General features: G+C 45.2%; 1 protein-coding gene across 2 annotated transcripts in view; it reads right to left on the bottom strand.

Moving 5' to 3' along the window:
- Positions 1-585: 585 nt before the first annotated feature.
- The window catches only part of CFAP52 (cilia and flagella associated protein 52), a 43,499-nt gene continuing 24,718 nt past the window's right edge, over positions 586-19,366 (bottom strand). Inside the window, exons 9-14 of one of the 2 annotated variants that reach the window (XM_042916071.1) lie at positions 13,742-13,890; positions 11,195-11,340; positions 8,202-8,353; positions 5,543-5,645; positions 2,248-2,359; positions 586-941 (exon numbers count right to left, since the gene is read on the bottom strand). In XM_042916071.1, coding sequence (XP_042772005.1) covers positions 766-941; positions 2,248-2,359; positions 5,543-5,645; positions 8,202-8,353; positions 11,195-11,340; positions 13,742-13,890 — 838 coding nt within the window. In that variant the 3' untranslated portion in view covers positions 586-765. Of the gene's footprint in view, positions 942-1,741; positions 1,976-2,247; positions 2,360-5,542; positions 5,646-8,201; positions 8,354-11,194; positions 11,341-13,741; positions 13,891-19,366 lie in introns of those variants that run through there. The other variant, XM_042916072.1, reaches the window with a different exon arrangement.

Genomic DNA, 19,366 nt, shown 5'->3' with positions numbered 1-19,366 from the left:
AAAAATTTGAAAAGCATCTATGAAATTTCACCTTTGATAATCACCCCAAAATCTCCAAGAACACATGGTTTCTTTGAGAAAGCAGTGTAATTCATGTTTAACTGTCTACTCTGTCAGGAATTCTGCCTATGCTTAAACACCTTATTTCACTTAATTCTCAACCTTTTAAGCAGTCTGAAAAGACCAAACAGAGGCTCAGAGAGTTGGAAGGGAGGGAAGGAATGGAAGAAAGGAAAGGAGGGAGGGAAGGAAGGAAGGGAGAGAAAGAGGGAGGGTAGGAGGAAGGAAGGAAGGAAAGAAGGAAGGAAGAAAGGAAAGAAAAAAATCCTAAAATCCTACTGAAGATCTGGACTCAAACCAAGTCTTGCCCCATTGCAGCTTGACCAATGAAATACTGATTAAGAAGGTAAGCTGGCCCTCCTAATTTTTAAGAATAACAGCAATGCTATCTGTGGGCAAATTATGCAGAAGGGCCGTGGGCTTTGCAGTCTTAGAACAGAGATTCTGTTCTAAGGAACAGGAAACCAACAACTGGGCATTTAGTCATCATAAAAAAGAAACTTTTAATGTATAATCCGGACAACGTATTCTTGAACACATTCCAATTTTAATATGCAATTTAATAAGATAAAATGCATTCTATAAAGAAAAGTTTAAAACTTAAAACATTTTGACTAAAGAACAGAATCACAGACGTGAGAAGTCAGGACCCGTCTTGTAGTCGTGTGAGGTCAACCTTCCAGATCCCGGAAGTCTCGGCAGCTCTCAGGAGGTGAATGGGTACTTCCATCTCAAAACAGCTCCGTCAGCACTTACGCTAACAATGTACTGATTTCCTGGACTTATCCGGATGCGGGTGATGTTGCCACTGTGCCCCACCCCAACATGAGTCACCTCACCTCCGTTATAATCCCAAACTTTGACCAAATGGTCATTCCCACCTGGAAAAGACAAACAGGTCTATGTCCTGCTGCATGAAAACATGGAGAGGGGCGCCTGGGGGGCTCAGTTGGTCCGAGTGTCCGACTTCGGCTCAGGTCATGATCTCACGGTTCGTGGGTCTGAGCCCCACAACAGGCCCTGTGCTGACAGCTCGGAGCCTGGAGCCTGCTTCGGATTCTGTGTCTCCCTCTCTCTCTCTGCCCCTTCCCCGCTTGCACGTGTGTGTGTGTGTGTGTGTGTGTGTGTGTGTGTGTGCGCGTGCGTGCGCACGGTCTCTCAAAAATAAAGATTAAAATTAAAAAATAAAAAAATAGGGAGAAACAGCCCTGATTTCAAGTAACTGCCTAATTTTCAACACATTCCCCATGTTCCAATTTCAAGGAAGAAAAAAAAAATCTATATAGTAACTCTTTTCCTTGATTATGAAAGTCTAGGTCTGTTGTAGTAAATTTGGGGGAAAGAAATACAAAGAGGTGACATTCCCCCCTTATCCCACCACCCAGAAATAATCACTAACAACATCTTTGGTTTGGCTTCTTCCAGGCTTTTCTCTGATAAGTACACAGGTTTACAGATACACCCATAGATGTGGTTGGAATCACACCATGTGTGTTTTTATATTATTTATTTATTTTTAAAGTGTATTTATTTTGAGAGAGAGAATCCCAAGCAGAGCCCGCGCGGGGCGTGAACTCAAGAACCGCGAGATTGTGACCTGAGCTTGAAGTCAGATGCTTAACCCACTGAGCCACCCAGACCCCCCACACCAGGTGTAATTTTATATCACACTCTAAGTAAATGTGTTTGTGAAATTTTAATTCATTTTGGAGTGTGCATTTGTTAATGTCCTGAAGAATCAGGGCCTGGCAGGAAATGATCACGGATAGTGTTGCAGTAGGCATGTTGTAGGGAGGCTGAATGCCTCCCCCGCCCCGGAAATGCTGGTTTAAGAGCTTGGCAGTTAGGAGACTTCACTAGGAAATTGCAGTGCAAGGCATATGCCGGATAACCCAGACCATTTAAAGTCCCGTTTCTGTCATCAGTGCCGCCACAAAGAAAGGAAGCCATATAAGGTTAGCCTTTATGTGTGCCCCAAAGGCCCATGGGCAGACATTTCCTCCCCCTGCAGCGTGACTACGGGATCTTTCTCTTCCAGCCACGCTGGCTGCCGTGTGCAGGCCTGAATCTAACCACGCTGCCCTGCAGACACTTTTGTCATCACTCCCTGTTGCCTCCCACCTGCCAGTTCTGTATTCCCATTTAAATAAGCAGGGCTCGGCTTTCTGTGCCCATCCCATGACTAACCTGTGACAAAGTGCACTCCTTCCATGGTGATATCCATTCCGTTGATTGACCCGGACAAGGAACCTTCCAACTCTCTGATCACTGACCCATCAAATACTTCCCAGTAAGCAATCTGGAATTCAGAAAAAAAAAACAGCATTAGGCAGGACTCAGCTCAGCGGAAGCATCCGTGTGCGTGCTAAGAAAAAGATAAGAAAAAGACGATTCTACTTTATATAGAAGGCGGCAAAAATACACCCTGGGATGATATATCGGCTGAAATTATAAATAGGCTCAAGCAGGGGGTGGAGAAGCCATTTTAATATTTTCAGCGTTGGTTTTTAAATTTGCATTCTATTTAGAGGGATGTGGATCTGCCAGGAGGCCCGGATTGTGACAGAAAGTGCTTTTGGTGAGAGTAAGCACTTGGGGGTCCGAAGCATAAGCTGTAAAAGAAGGAGGAAAACAGCCATCATGTCCACTCCCCCACTTCGGCTCTTAGAGGAGGACCACACATCAGGTGTGGTGGAAGGCAGGCCCCCTCTCCAGCTGCTTGGGGAATGAGGGGTCCAGAGAGTTCTGCAGGCACCGGTCCCTGTGGCTGACGCACGCCCCCCCCCCCCGATTTGCAACTTTCTCTTCTGCCTCGAAGCAGTGAAACATCCCACAGGGTGGGGTCCAGAAGCAAACTGGTAATATGGTCCCCTCCTGGGGAGGTGAACTAGGTCAGGGGGGTCGGGGGTGGGGGGCTCAAGGGAGGGAGATTTTTCTCTGAATATATTGCTTTTATAGTCTTTGAACTTTGAAACTTGTAAATGTACAACCGATTCAAAAAGAGAATTTCTTTCCAGGGACCTGGATGGCTCCATCAGTTAAGCATCCGACTCTTGATTTCAGCTCAGGTCATGATCTCATGGTTGGTTGTGAGATCGAGCCCTGCTTTGGGATCCATCCTGGGCATGGAGACTGCTTAAGATTCTCTCTGTCCCTCAGCCTCTGCCCCTCTCCTGCGTGCTCTCTCTCCCTCTCAAAGAAAGAAAGAAAGAAGGAAAGAAAGAAATAAGAAAAGAAAGAAAGAAAGAAAAAGAAAGAAAGAAAGAAGGAAGGAAGGAAGGAAGGAAGGAAAGAAAGAAAGAAAGAAAGAAAGAAGGAAAGAAAAAAGGAAAGAAAGAAAGAAGGAAAGAAAGAAGGAAGGAAAGAAAGAAAGAAAGAAGGAAAGAAAGAAAGAAAGAAGGAAAGAAAGAAGGAAAGAAGGAAGGAAAGAAAGAAAGAAAGAAGGAAAGAAAGAAAGAAGGAAAGAAAGAAGGAAAGAAAGAAAGAAGGAAAGAAAGAAGGAAAGAAAGAAAGAAAGAAAGAAAGAAAGAAAGGAAAAATTCTTTCTAAACAAAGCCCTTGACCAGGATTTAGGAGTGTGAACCTAGACATGCATTTCACCTCTTTCTCTTGTCGCGTGTGTAGATAAATTTGCTATATTCTAGTCATTACTCCAGGAATCTATATTCCTCTGAATTTAGCTAGAAATTGTGTATACTATTTTAAAAAGGGTTTTTTTTTTTTGGCTAATTTATTAATTTCTATTGATGCTTGATTGCTTTAACAAAAAGTCATTTTCGTAGGAAAAGCATAAAGGGGTGTAGAAACATGCCCAGATCCTCATTTCCCGGGAATCACATCCACGTAGGTAGGTAGCTGGTGTTTGATTACCTGCTCTCTTGGCCAAAGCCAAAGTGGCCCTCTTCCAGGCAGCCTTGTGGCACCTCGGGCTTTCTCTCTACCTGGGATGGTCTTCCCTGAGAGCTAAGCATGGTGAGGTCTCAACTCAAATGTCACCTCCTTAAAGGAGGCCTTCGCCGACCATCCCAGCTAAAGCAGCTTCTGTCCACCCAGCCGGGATTCCGTAACCTATTGTTGCCTTTTTATCCCTTTCACCATCTGATGTCATCTTTGTTGACAGATTGCCCACTGTTCATGGACATGTTCGTTTACACGTGTCCTGGCCAATCTATCCCCTCCCGCCTGCCATAGCTGCATAAAGGTGGCTGGCTCCATGACGGCAGGGACCTTGTCATGTCCCCAGCCCTGATGGCGGTTGTACTGATTTGTGATTTATGCTTGGAATATTCTGGTGACAATTCCCCAATGAGGACAGTAAAGTGTTTCAAGTCTCATAACCTGAACCCTGGAATATGGGAAATATGACAAGAATCTAGAAACTTTCTGCACCATGTATAATAGCATTTATGGTGACGTCATGATGAACTTCCTAACATCCTTCTGCCCCAGTTCCAAGAAGAAGGCTACTTAAATCAGAAGTGAAACACAGGGTTGACGGGGCGGGCAGACATAGCCCAGTTTGGGTGGACAGCCGCAAAGAAACTAGCAAGGCCAACCTACAGAGACCAGAGTGAGGCAGAGCTCCGGGCCCCCCAAAACATTCTGTCTGCATCAGACAAATCCTGGCCGGCACCGGGTGGCATTTCTTGGATTTTTTTTATGACACAATGTCTTCAGGACAGTAGTCCCCAATCATCTGGGAACGGGAAAAAGCCCCATTCCTAGATTCTGTCTCTCACGCTGGGGGAGCAGAGAGAGGAAAACACAAAATGTATTTTTCCTACAATATTTATATACTTTTAACTCAACTTTTTCTGTAGCTGGTAAAAAAGCTAACTACACAATCTCTTCTTCAATGATCTCAAAGTCATCTCAGAGTCTGAATTAGGCGAACCCAAATCCAGTAATTGAAGGTGCAGTTAGACAAAGACCTGGCTGATCAGACATGGGGGGGCGGGTAGATGACACAACAGCCTTTTGCTTGCTCTAAGAGGAAAGGTTCTCCCCAAAAGAGACACCAGTCTCTACCCAAGGACGTGGACTCCCCAGCTAATGATGACGCAGAGGGGATGAGCAACGAGGAGCTCTATTATCATTCAGTTGGAATGTAGCCCAAGGACAACTGGTGTGGGCAGGGTCATCCTGGCCTCAGAAATTCCCTAATAAGAATTACCAGTGCTTACCGAGTAGCTACCATGGGCCAGGCCCCCTGCTATTGGCCTTACATGGCCTTAAAGTCACGCTCACCGCAAGCGTGAACTGAGTGGTGTCATTTCCACGCTACAGACAAAGAAGCAAAGGCAAAGCCAAGATGCAAAAGCAAAGAAGCAAATGCGGCATCTCCAAAGTGGCGCCGCTGATCGACAGCAAAACCATGTCTGAACTCGTGGGGCTCCAGTCCAGAGCCTGCACCCCCAGCCGCGACACTTCACTGCTTCTCTCACGTGCCAGAAGGACCCCGACTCTTGTCGGGAGGGCTTACCTTTCTGTCTGTGCCACTGGTGATGATCTGGAACTCTTCGGGGTGGTAACAAACACACTGGAATAAGGTGTTTGCCAGGATCATCTGATTCCTCCTAAGACGCCTGAAAACAATTAGACGCAAAAGCTGTGAAGCTTGACTTTCCCTTCCTTGGAAAATGCATTTACTCTTCAGCCTGGATTTGGCACAAGCTTGGATTGGGTTGGTTTATCTAACCCAGAGATACTTCCTGCTACTCTGCCCACTCCACTTTGGAGTCCTCCCAATGCACCTACGGGGCCTCAGAAGATACCGGGAGGGCCCTTTTCCAAAGACAAAGCACAGAACTCCGGGGGAAGCCTCAAGTTCCAATGAGAACAGAAGAGGCTGAATTCGGAGTCAACCTGCTGTCTTGCACACAAGCCACCGTATTCTTGAGGCCGCCATTTTGAAGCCAAGTTTCCCACCACCTGAGTGGCAGCGTGGGGGGCAGCTTTTTAAACACGGATATTCTTGAGCCTTCCCTGTGGGGATTTGGGTCTAGCAGGCTGGGAAGAGGCCACAGATGGGCAATTTCTGTCAGCGTGCCAGTTGACTGTCATGTGCGAAACAGTTTGGGAGCCACTGCCTGAGACACCGTGCTGACGAACACGTAAATATTGCTTCTCCTTCCCTGGGAGATGGGTGGCCATCTCTGGGCTGGGCTGGGCTCTACTGGCTAAAAAGAAATGCACGCCCTGCATAGTTCCTTCTCACTATGGAACTTTTCAAATGTGGTATCTGGGCTGACGGTTCTTTAGAGATTTTGGCACAAATTAATCAAATAGTCCCGCCATACAACAGGAAGGCTTCAGCAATTTGAGGTGGTCACAAACAATCCATGGAAATATGTTTAGACACATCCTCCCTTCTAGTTCCGTATTTTCCCAGTGGGGAGTTCGGGTGTAGGCTAAGAACCCCTGCAAGCGTGGTCCTTGAACCAGGGGCATCCCTGGGGAGCTGGTTAGAAATGCGGGATCTTGGGGCGCCTGGGTGGTTCAGTCGGTTAAATGACCGACTTCAGCTCAGGTCTTGATCTCACGGTTCGTGGGTGTGAGCCCCGCGTTGGGCTCTGTGCTGACAGCTCAGAGCCTGGAGCCTGCTTGGGATTCTGTGTCTCCCTCTCTCTCTGCCCCTCCCCAGCTTGTTCTCTGTCTCTCCCTCTCTCCAAATAAATAAATAAACTAAAAAAAAAAAGAAAAATGCAGAATCTGAGGCATCCCCTCTGGACCTTCTGAATACAAATCTACATTTTCACAAGAGCTCCAGGGGCTTCAAATGCACATCAAAGTGAGGAGACACAAAGGAGACAGAGGTTTTGTTTTTGTTTTTTTTAAGATTTTTTAAAATGTTTATTTATTTTGAAAGAGAGAGAGAGAGAGCATGAGAGGCAGAGAGAGAGGGAGACACAGAACCCAAAGCAGACTCCAGGCTCTAAGCTGTCAGTACAGAGCCCGATGTGGGGCTTGAACCCATAAACCATGAGATCATGACCTGAGCTGAAGTCGGATGTTTAACCGACCGAGCCACCCAGGCGCCCCTGGTTTTTGTTTTTTAATATATGAAACAAAAAGTGTTCTGCCTTTGTCTTAATTCCCACTCTCTTCTCTGCAATCTAGAATGTTCCATATTCTTTTGCAATATATATATCCATATCTCCATTTAGGTCTCTTTTCTCCCACTTCTGGACTTATTCAAGTCTCTCTAATGCAGTCAGATACAGAGGCAAGGCATCTTAGGAGTAGTAGAGGTGTGCTGGGTGAGGGGAGGGTTAGGGGAAGAGGGTCTAATTCTAAATAAAAACACAGGGGCGCCTGGGTGGCTCAGTCGGTTAAGCATCTGACTTTGGCTCAGGTCACGATCTCCCAGTTCATGAGTTTGGGCCCCACGTTGGGCTCTGTGCTGACAGCTCGGAGCCTGGAGCCTGCTTTGGAGTCTGTGTCTCCCTCTTTCTCCGACCCTCCCCTGTTCACACTCTCTCTCTCTCTCTCTCTCTCTCTCTCTCTCTCTCTCAGGAAATGAATAAACATTTTTTTAAAAATCTAAATAAAAACACACAGCCAAATGCTTATAGTTAAAAAAAAATCGCCCTTGAAAATCCTTTGCGTGGCTCCAACAGTAAGAGTTCACATGCTTTGGTCTAGTTATCTTGGAGTCGGGTGCTCTTACGGGGGCTGTGACAGGCTCCCAGCATCAAGAGGGCCCTGGGAGCGGGGCTGGCTGAGGGGAGGGGCTAGACTCACACCACCCCCCCTCTTGCACCCCTCACGGCAAGCTCATTCTGGGTTCCACTGCACAGAACAAGAGAAACTGCCTGCATCATTACTTCCCTTCTCCCTCTTTGCGGGAGAGGGGATTCTTAGAATTGTATTTGCATACGTTAAATCATGCTTCGCCGTATGTATCCAGGAAGCTACTTCCCCGTGCATCCGGAATCTTCCAACGTCCAGCTTTTCCGGGACACTGCACCCTTTCTACCAGCATCTGTAAACCCTCAGCAGGCACAGAGGAAAATGGCTTCAGATGAACATCCCCGTCCTGTGGCCTCAAAGGAGATCTCTACCCTTTGTTCAGATCTTCTCTCAGTGAAATGCTGGAATCACTGGGTTTTGGGTCAGATTGTCCTCTCACAGCTACTTACACAAGGTCCCAAATGATGCAAGTGCCATCCGTGCTGGCTGTGACACACTCCAGGTTGTTGTTCTTTACCCTAATGCAGGACACAGAGGATTTATGCTCCTTCAGGGCCTCCTCCAGCTTCTGGGTCTGGCAGCCTATCTGCCACACCCTCACCTGAAAGCCACAAAGCACAGGCTTTCAACACAAACTTGGGACTTTGGAAGGGATTGAAAACAAACAAACAGGGGCGCCTGGGTGGCTCGGTCGGTTAAGCGTCCGACTTCGGCTCAGGTCACGATCTCACGGTCCGTGAGTTCGAGCCCCGCGTCGGGCTCTGTGCTGACAGCTCAGAGCCTGGAGCCTGTTTCGGATTCTGTGTCTCCCTCTCTCTCTGCCCCTCCCCTGTTCATGCTCTGTCTCTGTCTCAAAAATAAATAAACGTTAAAAATATAAATAAAAAATAAAAACAAACAAACAAAAACTCCGTGAGCTTTTCCACCTCTGCTGTGCTTGACTTGTTTTTGTAAATTCCCTGCTCTGATCTCAGTTGAGTGGGGTGGGACTGCTGGGAGCAGGAAAATCCTTCCACGGAGCCAGGAGAACACTACCAATGATCCTACACTTGGATCTACTTTCAAGGCTGAGAAATTTGCCAGACACCTGCTGCTACACCAAGTGAAATAACAGGTCTGCTCATTTCTGCTGAGCACCGCTCTCAGATATCTGGTGCCCCCAGGAAATCTCCCGGGGACCCAGAGCCGTATTTAAAGTTCACATCAGCTGCTCAGGGTTAATCATTTCAAATCGATGGGTCTCAGCCTCATCGGAGCCAACACCCACTTTCTACGGCAAATATTTTCCGACCCTCCCCCCCCGCCCCACACTCTACTATCCTGAAGTGAAATTCATAGGTCATCGGTCCTACACACAAAATTTCAAAACAGTCCATGTGATGCCCTACCTGTAATAAAAAGAATACGTAAGAGGAAAGCTATTGTATGTCCTGTGATAAACATTCTGTCACAACTGTACCAGAAAACACAATAGTGTAGCCGGATGCTTATACTTTCTTACAGTGAGTATGTTGGACTTGTAAAAAAAAAAAGAGAGAGAGAGAGAGCAGAGGTTATCTTGTGTAAGTAATATGAGACAACACAAGAATAGTAGGTCCTGGTGAGCCCCCGTCCAGAAACTAGTGTCAGGGTAAGTCATAACAGACTTATTTGTACCTGAAAGAGGAAAATAACCATAAGCAAAGTAAGAGAAACATTCTAAGATAATTCCTTAGTAAGACAGATGAGGAGGCATGAGGTTATCCCAAATGAGCTGTGCCATATTCATTTCTCTGGTGTCCAAATAATTGCCTGTGTCCTTGCACAGGATGAGATAATGATTACTGCCAAAGAAAATGAATCTCTAACTTTGTGATCCCACTACATCGGGAGGCACACATTCGGTCTTTAGCAAGAGTAATACTCAAATTTTCCAACTACTATGGTGGCGGCACCAGCCAAACAGCACCCAGGCCTGGAATGTGGGGTGTTCTGAGTAGTAGCCCTTTGGTTATGGGATTGCAGGGGGGTTGGGGTATGTTTGGGGCAGGGGAGGAGCTACGTGGTGGGACTGGGGTCTTTGCAACTCAGCCAAGGCCATTTACCAATGAAAATGGAATTATAGATGCTTGAGAATTTCAGGAACTGCTGAACTCATAGCACTGCACACCCACTGACCAGCAGCCCTGGTCTCCAGCACTTGACAAAGACCTTGGAGACTATGTCTTCTGGAAGGGGGGTCTGTAAGAGCTGAGGAGGGGATGGGAGCAAGGGCTGACATGGTGTTCTGAAAAGATTTCTGAACAGGGCCAAAGGCAATGAATTTGTCATGTGTGATTTCCTCCGGCAGCTCTCCACAGCTCGGGCTCAGGCACCTAGAAGCTGATGCTCTGGCACAAGCCAAGTTTGGGCATCAGCAGGCAGGTGCCCCCAAAGGCCGAGGGACCAAGCAGGATGCTGATACTGTCAGCAAGAGCGTGGCTGAAGAGATGGGGGAAGGGATGAAAGCCCTTGCGGGGCTGGTGGGCAGACGGCTGGGGAGGCTCCAGGGCCAGATGCGTCTATGGAGCACCTGCCCCGTGGCTAGCCCACACGGAGATGTGCTCGGAATGTAAAATATGCATCAGATTTCGAAGACTTGGTGCAAAATAGTGTGAAACATCTCATTGACTGGAGTATTGTTATCTTCCCTTTACACGTAAGAAACCAAAGCACAGAGAGGTTCAAGAGCATGCCCCAGGCCACACAGCCGGGACGGGGCAGAAGTGAAACACGACTCTCGAACTCAAACGCTCAGCCACAAGTCTGCTTGGCCCAAACTCTGCGAAAGGCCACATCAAGATGCTGTCTCTTTCTTCTCCCTGACAAGTTATTCCTACATTAGCATGAAGAAAGGAAAGGAAATGTCCTATGTTGAGAAAGGAAGGCTTTGGGGGCAGGAGACAAGTTGGGGAGTGGGGAGGGGGCGCACTGAGGTGAACGTGTGGGTGGAAGGTATTTAAGGCTCGTCCAAAGGATGGAAGGGAAGGTCAAGTGTACCAACTTTAAAATAACAGTCAAATGTCTGGGTAGATGAAAGAAGTGATTCTAAAAATAGCATCTCCTTAAAAGATAAGATGAAGACGATTTATGTAACTATAGTCTTTGAAGGAAAAGAACAAGTATTCCAAAACTCTGGCCAAACACCAACTTGGATTCGTGGCTTCATGCCATACAGAACGCTTTCATGTCTGTATCTTAAATGTTCTTTTGTAACTAAATACAGCTCTCTGTGTGTTTGTATTATTAGAACTTTCGTTTATGATGTATCTGATAGGGTTTCTTCAAAAATCTTACTTTGGTCCTGCCTGACTCCTAGTATAGGTCAAAAAAAAAATCAAGTCCGTGGCCTCTTACAAGGAAGGCTGTTGGTCGGTCTACACCTAGGGCTCCTGTAAAAAGATTCTGCTTTCAAGAACAATACCTCCCCTTCCCCACCGCCGCTGATGACCCTTTTACAGTCACTGGTGGTAGCGATAGCTGTCACTCCGATCCTGTGGGCGTTGTTAATGACATACATCAACCGGCCCGTCTCTGGGGCGAAGGCTCGGATTCTACCGTCGTCCCACGCTGGCGTGGAAGGGGAACAAAAAGCAGGCAGCATCAGTATACTCCTACTCTCTGTGAAGACTGTAGCTCTCATAATCACAAAGGAGTCAGGACTGGGGAGCAGTGGTGGTGACGGAGGAAAGAGACCAGTCTCCCACAACTCCCTGGAATCATATCCCTCTTTCCCCTGACTCCCCAAACCGGCCACACCTGGCTGGAGGAAATGGCTGGCTTGCCTTAGTTGAATCTGCCTCTAGCTGCACCCCATCCCAGGAGAAAACATTTTTATGGGGTGGGGGAGGGGAAGAAAGAGGCCATTTCCCACCTCTCCCAGCTCTCCCAGAGCTGCAAATCTTGTACATTTGACTGGCTAGCTGATACTGCACCTGGGATGGGGAATTTAATATCTGCAAACACATGTTGGCTTCCTACCCTTCCCTCTTTAAACCCGATGCTCCTTCCCCAACTCCTGCCATCTTTCCCATCTCAATAGAAGGTGCCACCATCCATCCGGTTGTTTAAGCCAAGAGTTTCAGTCATCCTTGATTCCTCTCTATTCCATCCACCCGACTCCACCCGACGCAACCCAACATCCGTCAGCAAGCTCCACCAACTCTAGAGCTAAAAAACATCCTGAATCTGGCCACTTCTCAACCCTTCCGCTGGGCCTACCCTCATCCAAGCCACCAGCATCTCTCTCCTGGGTTGTTGTAACAGCTTCCTCCTTGGCCTCAGACTCTTGCTCCCTTCAAGGAATGACCTATGCAGGGGCCTGGGTGCACTTCTTAAAATCATGTCGACTCCCTGATCAAGAAAGTTCAAAAGGTTTTCTCACTACACTTAACAATTCAACTCCTTTATCCTCCATGGTAACTACTTTCCACTCCCTACCTAGCTCCTCACCTTCTCCTACCTCTCCCTCAACCGTGACCCCAACCCTCCCCACTGAGCTCCAGGCACACTGGCTTCTTTCTGTTCCTCAAATACTCTAAGTGATTTCCCCCCTCAGGGCCTCTGCCCCTGCTGTTCCCTCTGCCTGGAATGCTCTTCCCTCAGGTCTTCATGCGGCTGGCTCCTTCTCATCAGCCTTAGTGTCACCTCTGGATCTTTGCAATTTTCAATAAAATGTTCGAGGTAAATCCCATTTCAGCAAAGACTTGAGAAGAGAGGGGGTGAAGGGAGTGAGTCACGGGGCCCCCCGGTGAAAGAACAACCCAGGCAGATGGAATGTCCAGAGCGAAGGCCCTGTGCACCGTGTGCCTGAGGGATAGCAAAAAAGCAAGCGTGGCCAGAAGGGGTGAATGGTAAGAGACAGAGTCAGTGTTAAAAAGGTGGAGGTGGGGAAGGAGAGAAGGTCACAGAGGGGCCTTGGAGGCATCTGCAGGGATGTAGGAGTGAACCCTAGAAATGGCATGATGGGACTCACATCTTAAAAGGAATTTACTGGCTTCTGTGTTGACTGCAGACTGGGGGAGAGGGGTGGTGGGGAAGAACAGAGGTCGGGGGCGTGGAAGAAAGCTGCTTGGATAATCTAGGGGATGGTGGTGGCTGAGACAAGGGAGGAGATGAGAAGTAGTCTGAAGTGAAGGCCATTAGAGGGAAATGCTGTAAGCCAGGAGCTCCCGGTGGTGGCTGCTGTGTGGGAAGACACGCCCGAAGGAGAAGCCAATGGAGAGGAAACAGAACCAGGAAAAGAGGGGCTGAGATGGGCTCCTGATATCACCACTTCAACAGCTACTCCTAAAGATACTCTTAACTCTTCCCTGATGGGAACACGCGAACTTAACGTTTTGACCACTGGGGAAATTTGCTTAGGATGTGAACATAAGATGATATTGAGAAATTATTATTTCATGGCAAAATATTATTTTTAGGGATGTACGCCAAAGTATTTAGAGGTGGAATATCATGGCGTCCGTGCTTTATGTTAAAATGCTTTGGCGTGGAAGGATCAGCTGAGTGAAAAACGAATTCCCTTTGAGGCATAACACAGTTTAAGTCAGGTTTTTAATCTCTCAAATAACCAAAGGGGTTGTTAACATAGGTGCCCGAGACTCGCCGAGGCCTCAGATCCGTTTGGTAACCCAATTGCCAAATCCCCCTACTGGAGAGAAGGCTGCACGCTATATGCAGACATTTTGGGGGAAGAGAAATTGCTCTTTGGTCATTCTGAGCTCAGAAAGCCTCCCGGCGAGAAGGGAACTCTAAGGAGGGGCTGGATTAGAAGCAAGGAGGGGCGGGCTAGACCACGGGGCGCTGCCCCAGGGTATCCACCCGGAGAAACCGGCGTTGAACGAGAACGCCAACTCCCAAAGCCACAGCCAGCACCCACGCCAAAGCCTGATCAGGACTGCATTGCCGGAAATGATGTCAACGGTGCCGGAAATGATGTCAACGGTGCCGGAAATGACGTCAACGTTACCGGAAATGATGCTCTTGCCGTCTCTCATGAAGTCGATGCAGTGGCAGGTCATGTTGGGCACGGTGATCCGCAGCAGCTCCCGGTTGGATAGCGTGTGCCACACCCTGATGTCTTTCTTGGCACAGGTGGCAAACAGCTCATCGGTGCCACTGCAAAGGAGCCACGGCGAGAATAAAGAGGTGCAGCCGTACACGACGCATGCTGTTTCTTAGACGCACGTTTGACTCGCCAACGTATTGCACGAGGATATAGGGAAGGACGCCTTTTAGGCTCCACGTATCTCAAAGTCTGATGGCCTTACAGAAACCTCGTGTAAAATGGCATTCAATGCCCACACATCACCTGTGGGCCATCTTTTGTAGCCCTTTCCCCGGGAGGATGGGTTGGGAGGAAGTCGCCCAAAAGGAAAATGTCAATTTCAAAGTTTTTAAATGTCCTGGTGGACAGGAGGTCAAATGGGTCTGTGGAATATTGATATTAAGACAAGCTAAACAAAACTTCTCCTGTAAAGTAGATAATCATTAACAACTTCAAAGACAAAAATGACACGTGTGCTAGATAGCATGCCTGCAGATAACCTAAAGCATTACTTTGCTTGGTTGTGAGAAAATATGGGGCTCTGGACAAGGACGTGAACCCAGAGCGATTGGTTTGTCCGCATTTTTTTTTTTTTTTAAAGGACAACTTGTAAATATAGTGAAAAACACCATGATGTCAAAAATTACAGGTTATTCCAATTTGGATCAGAAAAAGAATGCTGGGGTAAAGCCCACCTGCTTTATAGATATGAATTTATAGCTACAGCCTCTGTGGGGGCTGAGCTAACTTCTAGATACAAGGCCTTCTCAAGAAATCTCTACATTTCATCAAAGGCACATTCAGGAAAAGAGAGTCCCTCTCCCATACACTTTGGAATTAATAAAAAGTGGATCTTTTCTGTATACTTAGCTTTGGGGCTTGGAGAAAAACAATTATAACGTGGGCTAGAAACAATTATAATGTGGGCTAGTTACTTAGAAAGAGTGACTGCTGGAGGGGTGCCTGAGTGGCTCAGTTGGTTAAGCATCTGACTCTTGATTTTGGCTCAGGTCTTGATCCCAGGGTTGTGGGATCAAGACCCTCATCGAGCCCCGCATTGGGCTCTGGCACTGCGTGTGGAGTCTGCTTAAGATTCTTTCTCATTCTTCCTCTGCCCCTCTTCCCCTGCTCGCATGTGCTCTCTCTCTCTCTCTAAAAACCAAACAAATAAATAAATAAATAACAATAAAATAGGCTTTTTTTTTTTATTTTTTTTTAACATTTATTTATTTTTGAGACAGAGAGAGACAGAGCATGAATTGGGGAGGGTCAGAGAGAGGGAGACACAGAATCCAAAACAGGCTCCAGGCTCTGAGCTGTCAGCACAGAGCCTGACGCAGGGCTCGAACTCACGGACCGCGAGATCGTGACCTGAGCCGAAGTCGGCCGCTCAACCGACTGAGCCACCCAGGTGCCCCAGAGAGGCTTTATATAGGACACTGCCTTCAGTGAACGACCCCCTCCTGTGAGGAAAGTGAGGTTTTCAAGAGGCATATGGACTCCTTGTGAAAATCAAATATCACAGAATGAGCACACCTAGAGAACTTTCCAAACTCTTCCTACCCTTGATGGACAGTCCACTTTTTCAGGAGTCTAGTCAAGACATTAGCTCTTCAAGGAGCAGACTGTCCCTAGTTTAGGATCTGAAAGGTGAAGTTCCAGAAACAAACAAACTGATTGGATCGAGATGGCCTATCAGGCCCGTGTGCCTCCCATCTAAAAGCCCATAAAATAAAGACACAGATAAAGATGACGGAGAGAGGGGCAGACGTAGAAGATGTCGAAGTAGATATGGGAAAGCAGGAGAGATTACCATCAAATAGGCCAGAAATATTGAGGACAAAGAGAAATCAGCCGGATAGAATCTGCGAAGAAACAGAACCGGAGAGACATACAGAATATTAAGATCACGGATAGATGGTACTTCTCGTAATGTTGGAGCAGTGAGGCCACACTAACCTTCCCACAGACAACAGTTATGAACACCGGATTGAATTCATGACATCAGGGACCCCGAATCCCAAAGACAACGAAGACATTTGAAAGTACACAGAAATCAAGGAGTGTTCGCTCTTATAAAAGTACAACCGGAAAGGGTTCAGGATCATTACTGTGTTGCTGGCTAATTCGAAGGTTAGCCAGCAGTAGCCACACAAAAAGGTGGCAGAGAAACCGTAGCCTCACCAGCTACAGATAGGCAGAGATCAGAGTTAAGGCTTAGAAAATTAAAAGGGGAAATCATGGCAGCAAGAGACCCACCGGGATAAAACCTAAACTCAGATTATCAACACTGCCCAGATTCCCATCTGATAGCTAAGTTCTACGTGCATGGGAGAACCCCCAAGAGGAAGAGAAAGCAGAGACCAGAAGGAACTCTACTTTTCTTTTCTTTTTTTTTTTTTTAAATTCTATTGATTTTTTTTTTTTTTTAAGGATTCTATTTTTGAAGACAGCTATATGGGATCAACCTAGGAAGGTTTTGTTTTGTTTTTTTTTTCCCTTTTTAACTGAATACATTCACCAACTGTGTTCAGCTTGAGTGGCAGAAAGATGGACCTTACAGGCTTAACATATCAGAAGCCAGGGCCTGAGGTCATAAGAACACCTGGAAACTAGGGGAAAATCCCCAGTAGCAAGGAAACCATGGAGAGGATGAGTTTCATCTCTGCACAAATCCTTGGGAGGATGCTAAATTACACAAGCCCACGGGCTTGCCCAGAACCTGTACAAAAAAGTAGCCGTGGGAAGCCATGAAAACGTCAGCTGCTGCATTCTATGAGAAAGATAAAGTTTGCAGTTTGAGTCCAGGCCAAGAATCCTCAGAGAATACTACAGAATTCAGAGTTACTGCATTATATGTAGATGTAGATATGTATGCGGATATACATGTACGTAGATAATATGTCTGTAGATAATACATGTATGTCGATAATATGTATTACCTATTATGCTGAGTTTTCAACAAAAGGTAATTAGACATGCAAACAAATAGGAAAATACGAGTCAAGAAAAAGGCAGTCAAAAGAAACTGACTCCAAGTAGATCAAGGTATTGGATTAACAAAGACTTTAAAGCAAATTGCATTCAAAGTATTAAAGGAAACTATGATACCAATAAATTAACAGATAGGTAATATCAACAAAGAACTAAAAACTACATTTTATTATACTTATAAATTATTATAATATATATTTATGACAAAGATTTATGACTCTTTTAAAACAAAAATTATAATTTTCTATCAATGGGTTAATAATATGAGTAGGTAGGTATACATGAAATCAAAAGCACCAAGAATAAGAATGAGGGTAAGAGAAATAAGTTGTCGCAAAGTTCCCAGACTGCATTTTACTTGAAGTAATTCAACATTAACTCTAAGCAGACTGTGATATGTTAAAAATGTACATCATCATCCTTAGAGCAGCCATTAAAAAAAATTAATGCAAAGATGTATAGGTAGAAAGCCAATAGAGCAATTAAAATGTAACACTAACAACATCTGATTAAAGCAAAAGGTGGAGGGCGCCTCGGGGGGCTCAGTCAGTTGAGCGCCCGACTTCGACTCAGGTCATGATCTCACAGTTCGTGGGTTTGAGCCCCGCGTTGGGCCCTGTGCTGATGGCTCAGAGCCTGGAGCCTGCTTCGGATTCTGTGTCTCCCCATCTCTCGGGCCCTCCCATGCTCACGCTCTGTCTGTCTCTCAATAATAAATAAACGTTAACAAAATTTAAAAAAAAAAAGCAAAAGGTGGAAGGAAAGAATAGAAGAACAAAGAACAGATGAGACAAAAGAAAACAAATAACAAAGGAAGATTTAATACTACTAGATCAAAAATTACATGAAGAGTAAATGGACTAAGCATTCTAAATAAAATGTAGACATTTTTAGACTGGATAGAAAAGCAATAACTAATTACATGCCATTTCAAGAGAAGAACTTTAAAGATACACTATATTGAAAGTAAAAGTATTTTGTAAAATATATACAAAGGACAACAAAGCTGGGATGAATACATTAATATCATATTTCAAATCAAAGAGAATTACTGGAAATGAAGAGGGTACACTTAATAATGATTAAAATGTCAATACATTAGATGTGCATATATATATATGTATATGCTAATGTCCACACACACACACACACACACACACACACACACCCTTCAAAAATACATGAAGCAAAAACTGACAGAAATAAAGGAAGAAATCAATGTTCATTGCTTGAGGCTTTAACACACTTCTCTCAGTTAAATGATAAAACTGTTGACAAAAAAACTACTAAGGATAAGCTATGTATGACAGTAACATTAAAAGGTTCCATAGAGAAAAAAATATGACCTCCAAAGTACATAATGAATTGTTCCATTTACATGAAGGTCAAAAGCAGGTAAAATGAATCTATGGGGCTAGAAGCCCAGGTAGTGATTCTCTTTAAGGAAAAGGGTTAAGGTTAGTGATTGAAAGGGGTGTTTTGGGGTGATGGAAATATTCTGTTGTTTGAGCAGGTGGTAGTCATATAGGTGTGATATTTCATTGAGGCGGTTACTTATGATTTATATACTTTCTGTAAGTATATTTCAATACAAAGTTCATTAAAATACTTTTTATACCTAGCCACATTATCACTGAAATCCGAGGGTAAAACAAAAATATATTCAGATAAGTAAGGACCAAATTTTCTATACACAGACTATCTCTGAAAGAATTACCATCCCCCACCCCTTCCCCCATGAACAACATAGAAAAAAATCAAATAGGGAGATGTGTAAAAGAAAGAGGGTGATAAAAGCAAAAAACAAAATTATAGTTAAAGCTAAAAGTAATTATTTGTAAAAGATAATAACTATATAATCTGAGTCTAATTCTAAACAATGTTATCATCAGAGACGGTGAGAGGGAAATAAAATATGCCGAGACTCTTGCTCCTTTGGAAAATATGATATAAATGTTGGTTAACTCTAGTGTTTGAAAGAAAAATAATTTATATTAGAAATTCAAGGGTAAATCACTAAGTGAATAAAAACAAAGTGAATAGTTTCCAAGTCATGGGGAGTAGGGGAGGGGAAGGGAGGACCGAAAAACATGATGGCCACACAGCAAAAGACAAGAAAAGTAAACAAGAAAAAAAGAAACTTTGTTAAATAGAAAATTATCTATAAACTCATTTGACATAAATAAGTACGAACAGATCGAATTCTACGGAAGACCAAGACTTACCTAAAATTAAACGATACCAATAGGTTGAAAAAAAGAGTTTCTTTTGCTACGATGCATGTTTCTGTAATGTGTATTAGCTCATATGCAATTGGCAAAGAGGCACGTGATAGCAGAATATTGCAGAAGTTGCTTTGGTTCCTACATATTTTCCCCCAATATATCAATGCTTTGGCATACAAAGTAATAGCAGCTGAAAACAATGTACATTAACACAGATGAATCAGCAAGGAGAGGAAGCGTGTGTTCCCTTACATGATGCTCATTTACCCCACGTCCTTCCTCTCGGCTCAGTTTTCTCCACAGCTTGGCGGGGGGAGGGGGGAGGGAG

This window comes from Panthera leo, chromosome E1, assembly GCF_018350215.1.
Source record: "Panthera leo isolate Ple1 chromosome E1, P.leo_Ple1_pat1.1, whole genome shotgun sequence".
Classification (NCBI taxonomy): domain Eukaryota; kingdom Metazoa; phylum Chordata; class Mammalia; order Carnivora; family Felidae; genus Panthera; species Panthera leo.
The sequence above is the reverse complement of the archived record's forward strand: the minus strand, read 5'-3'. Positions and strand labels throughout refer to the sequence as shown.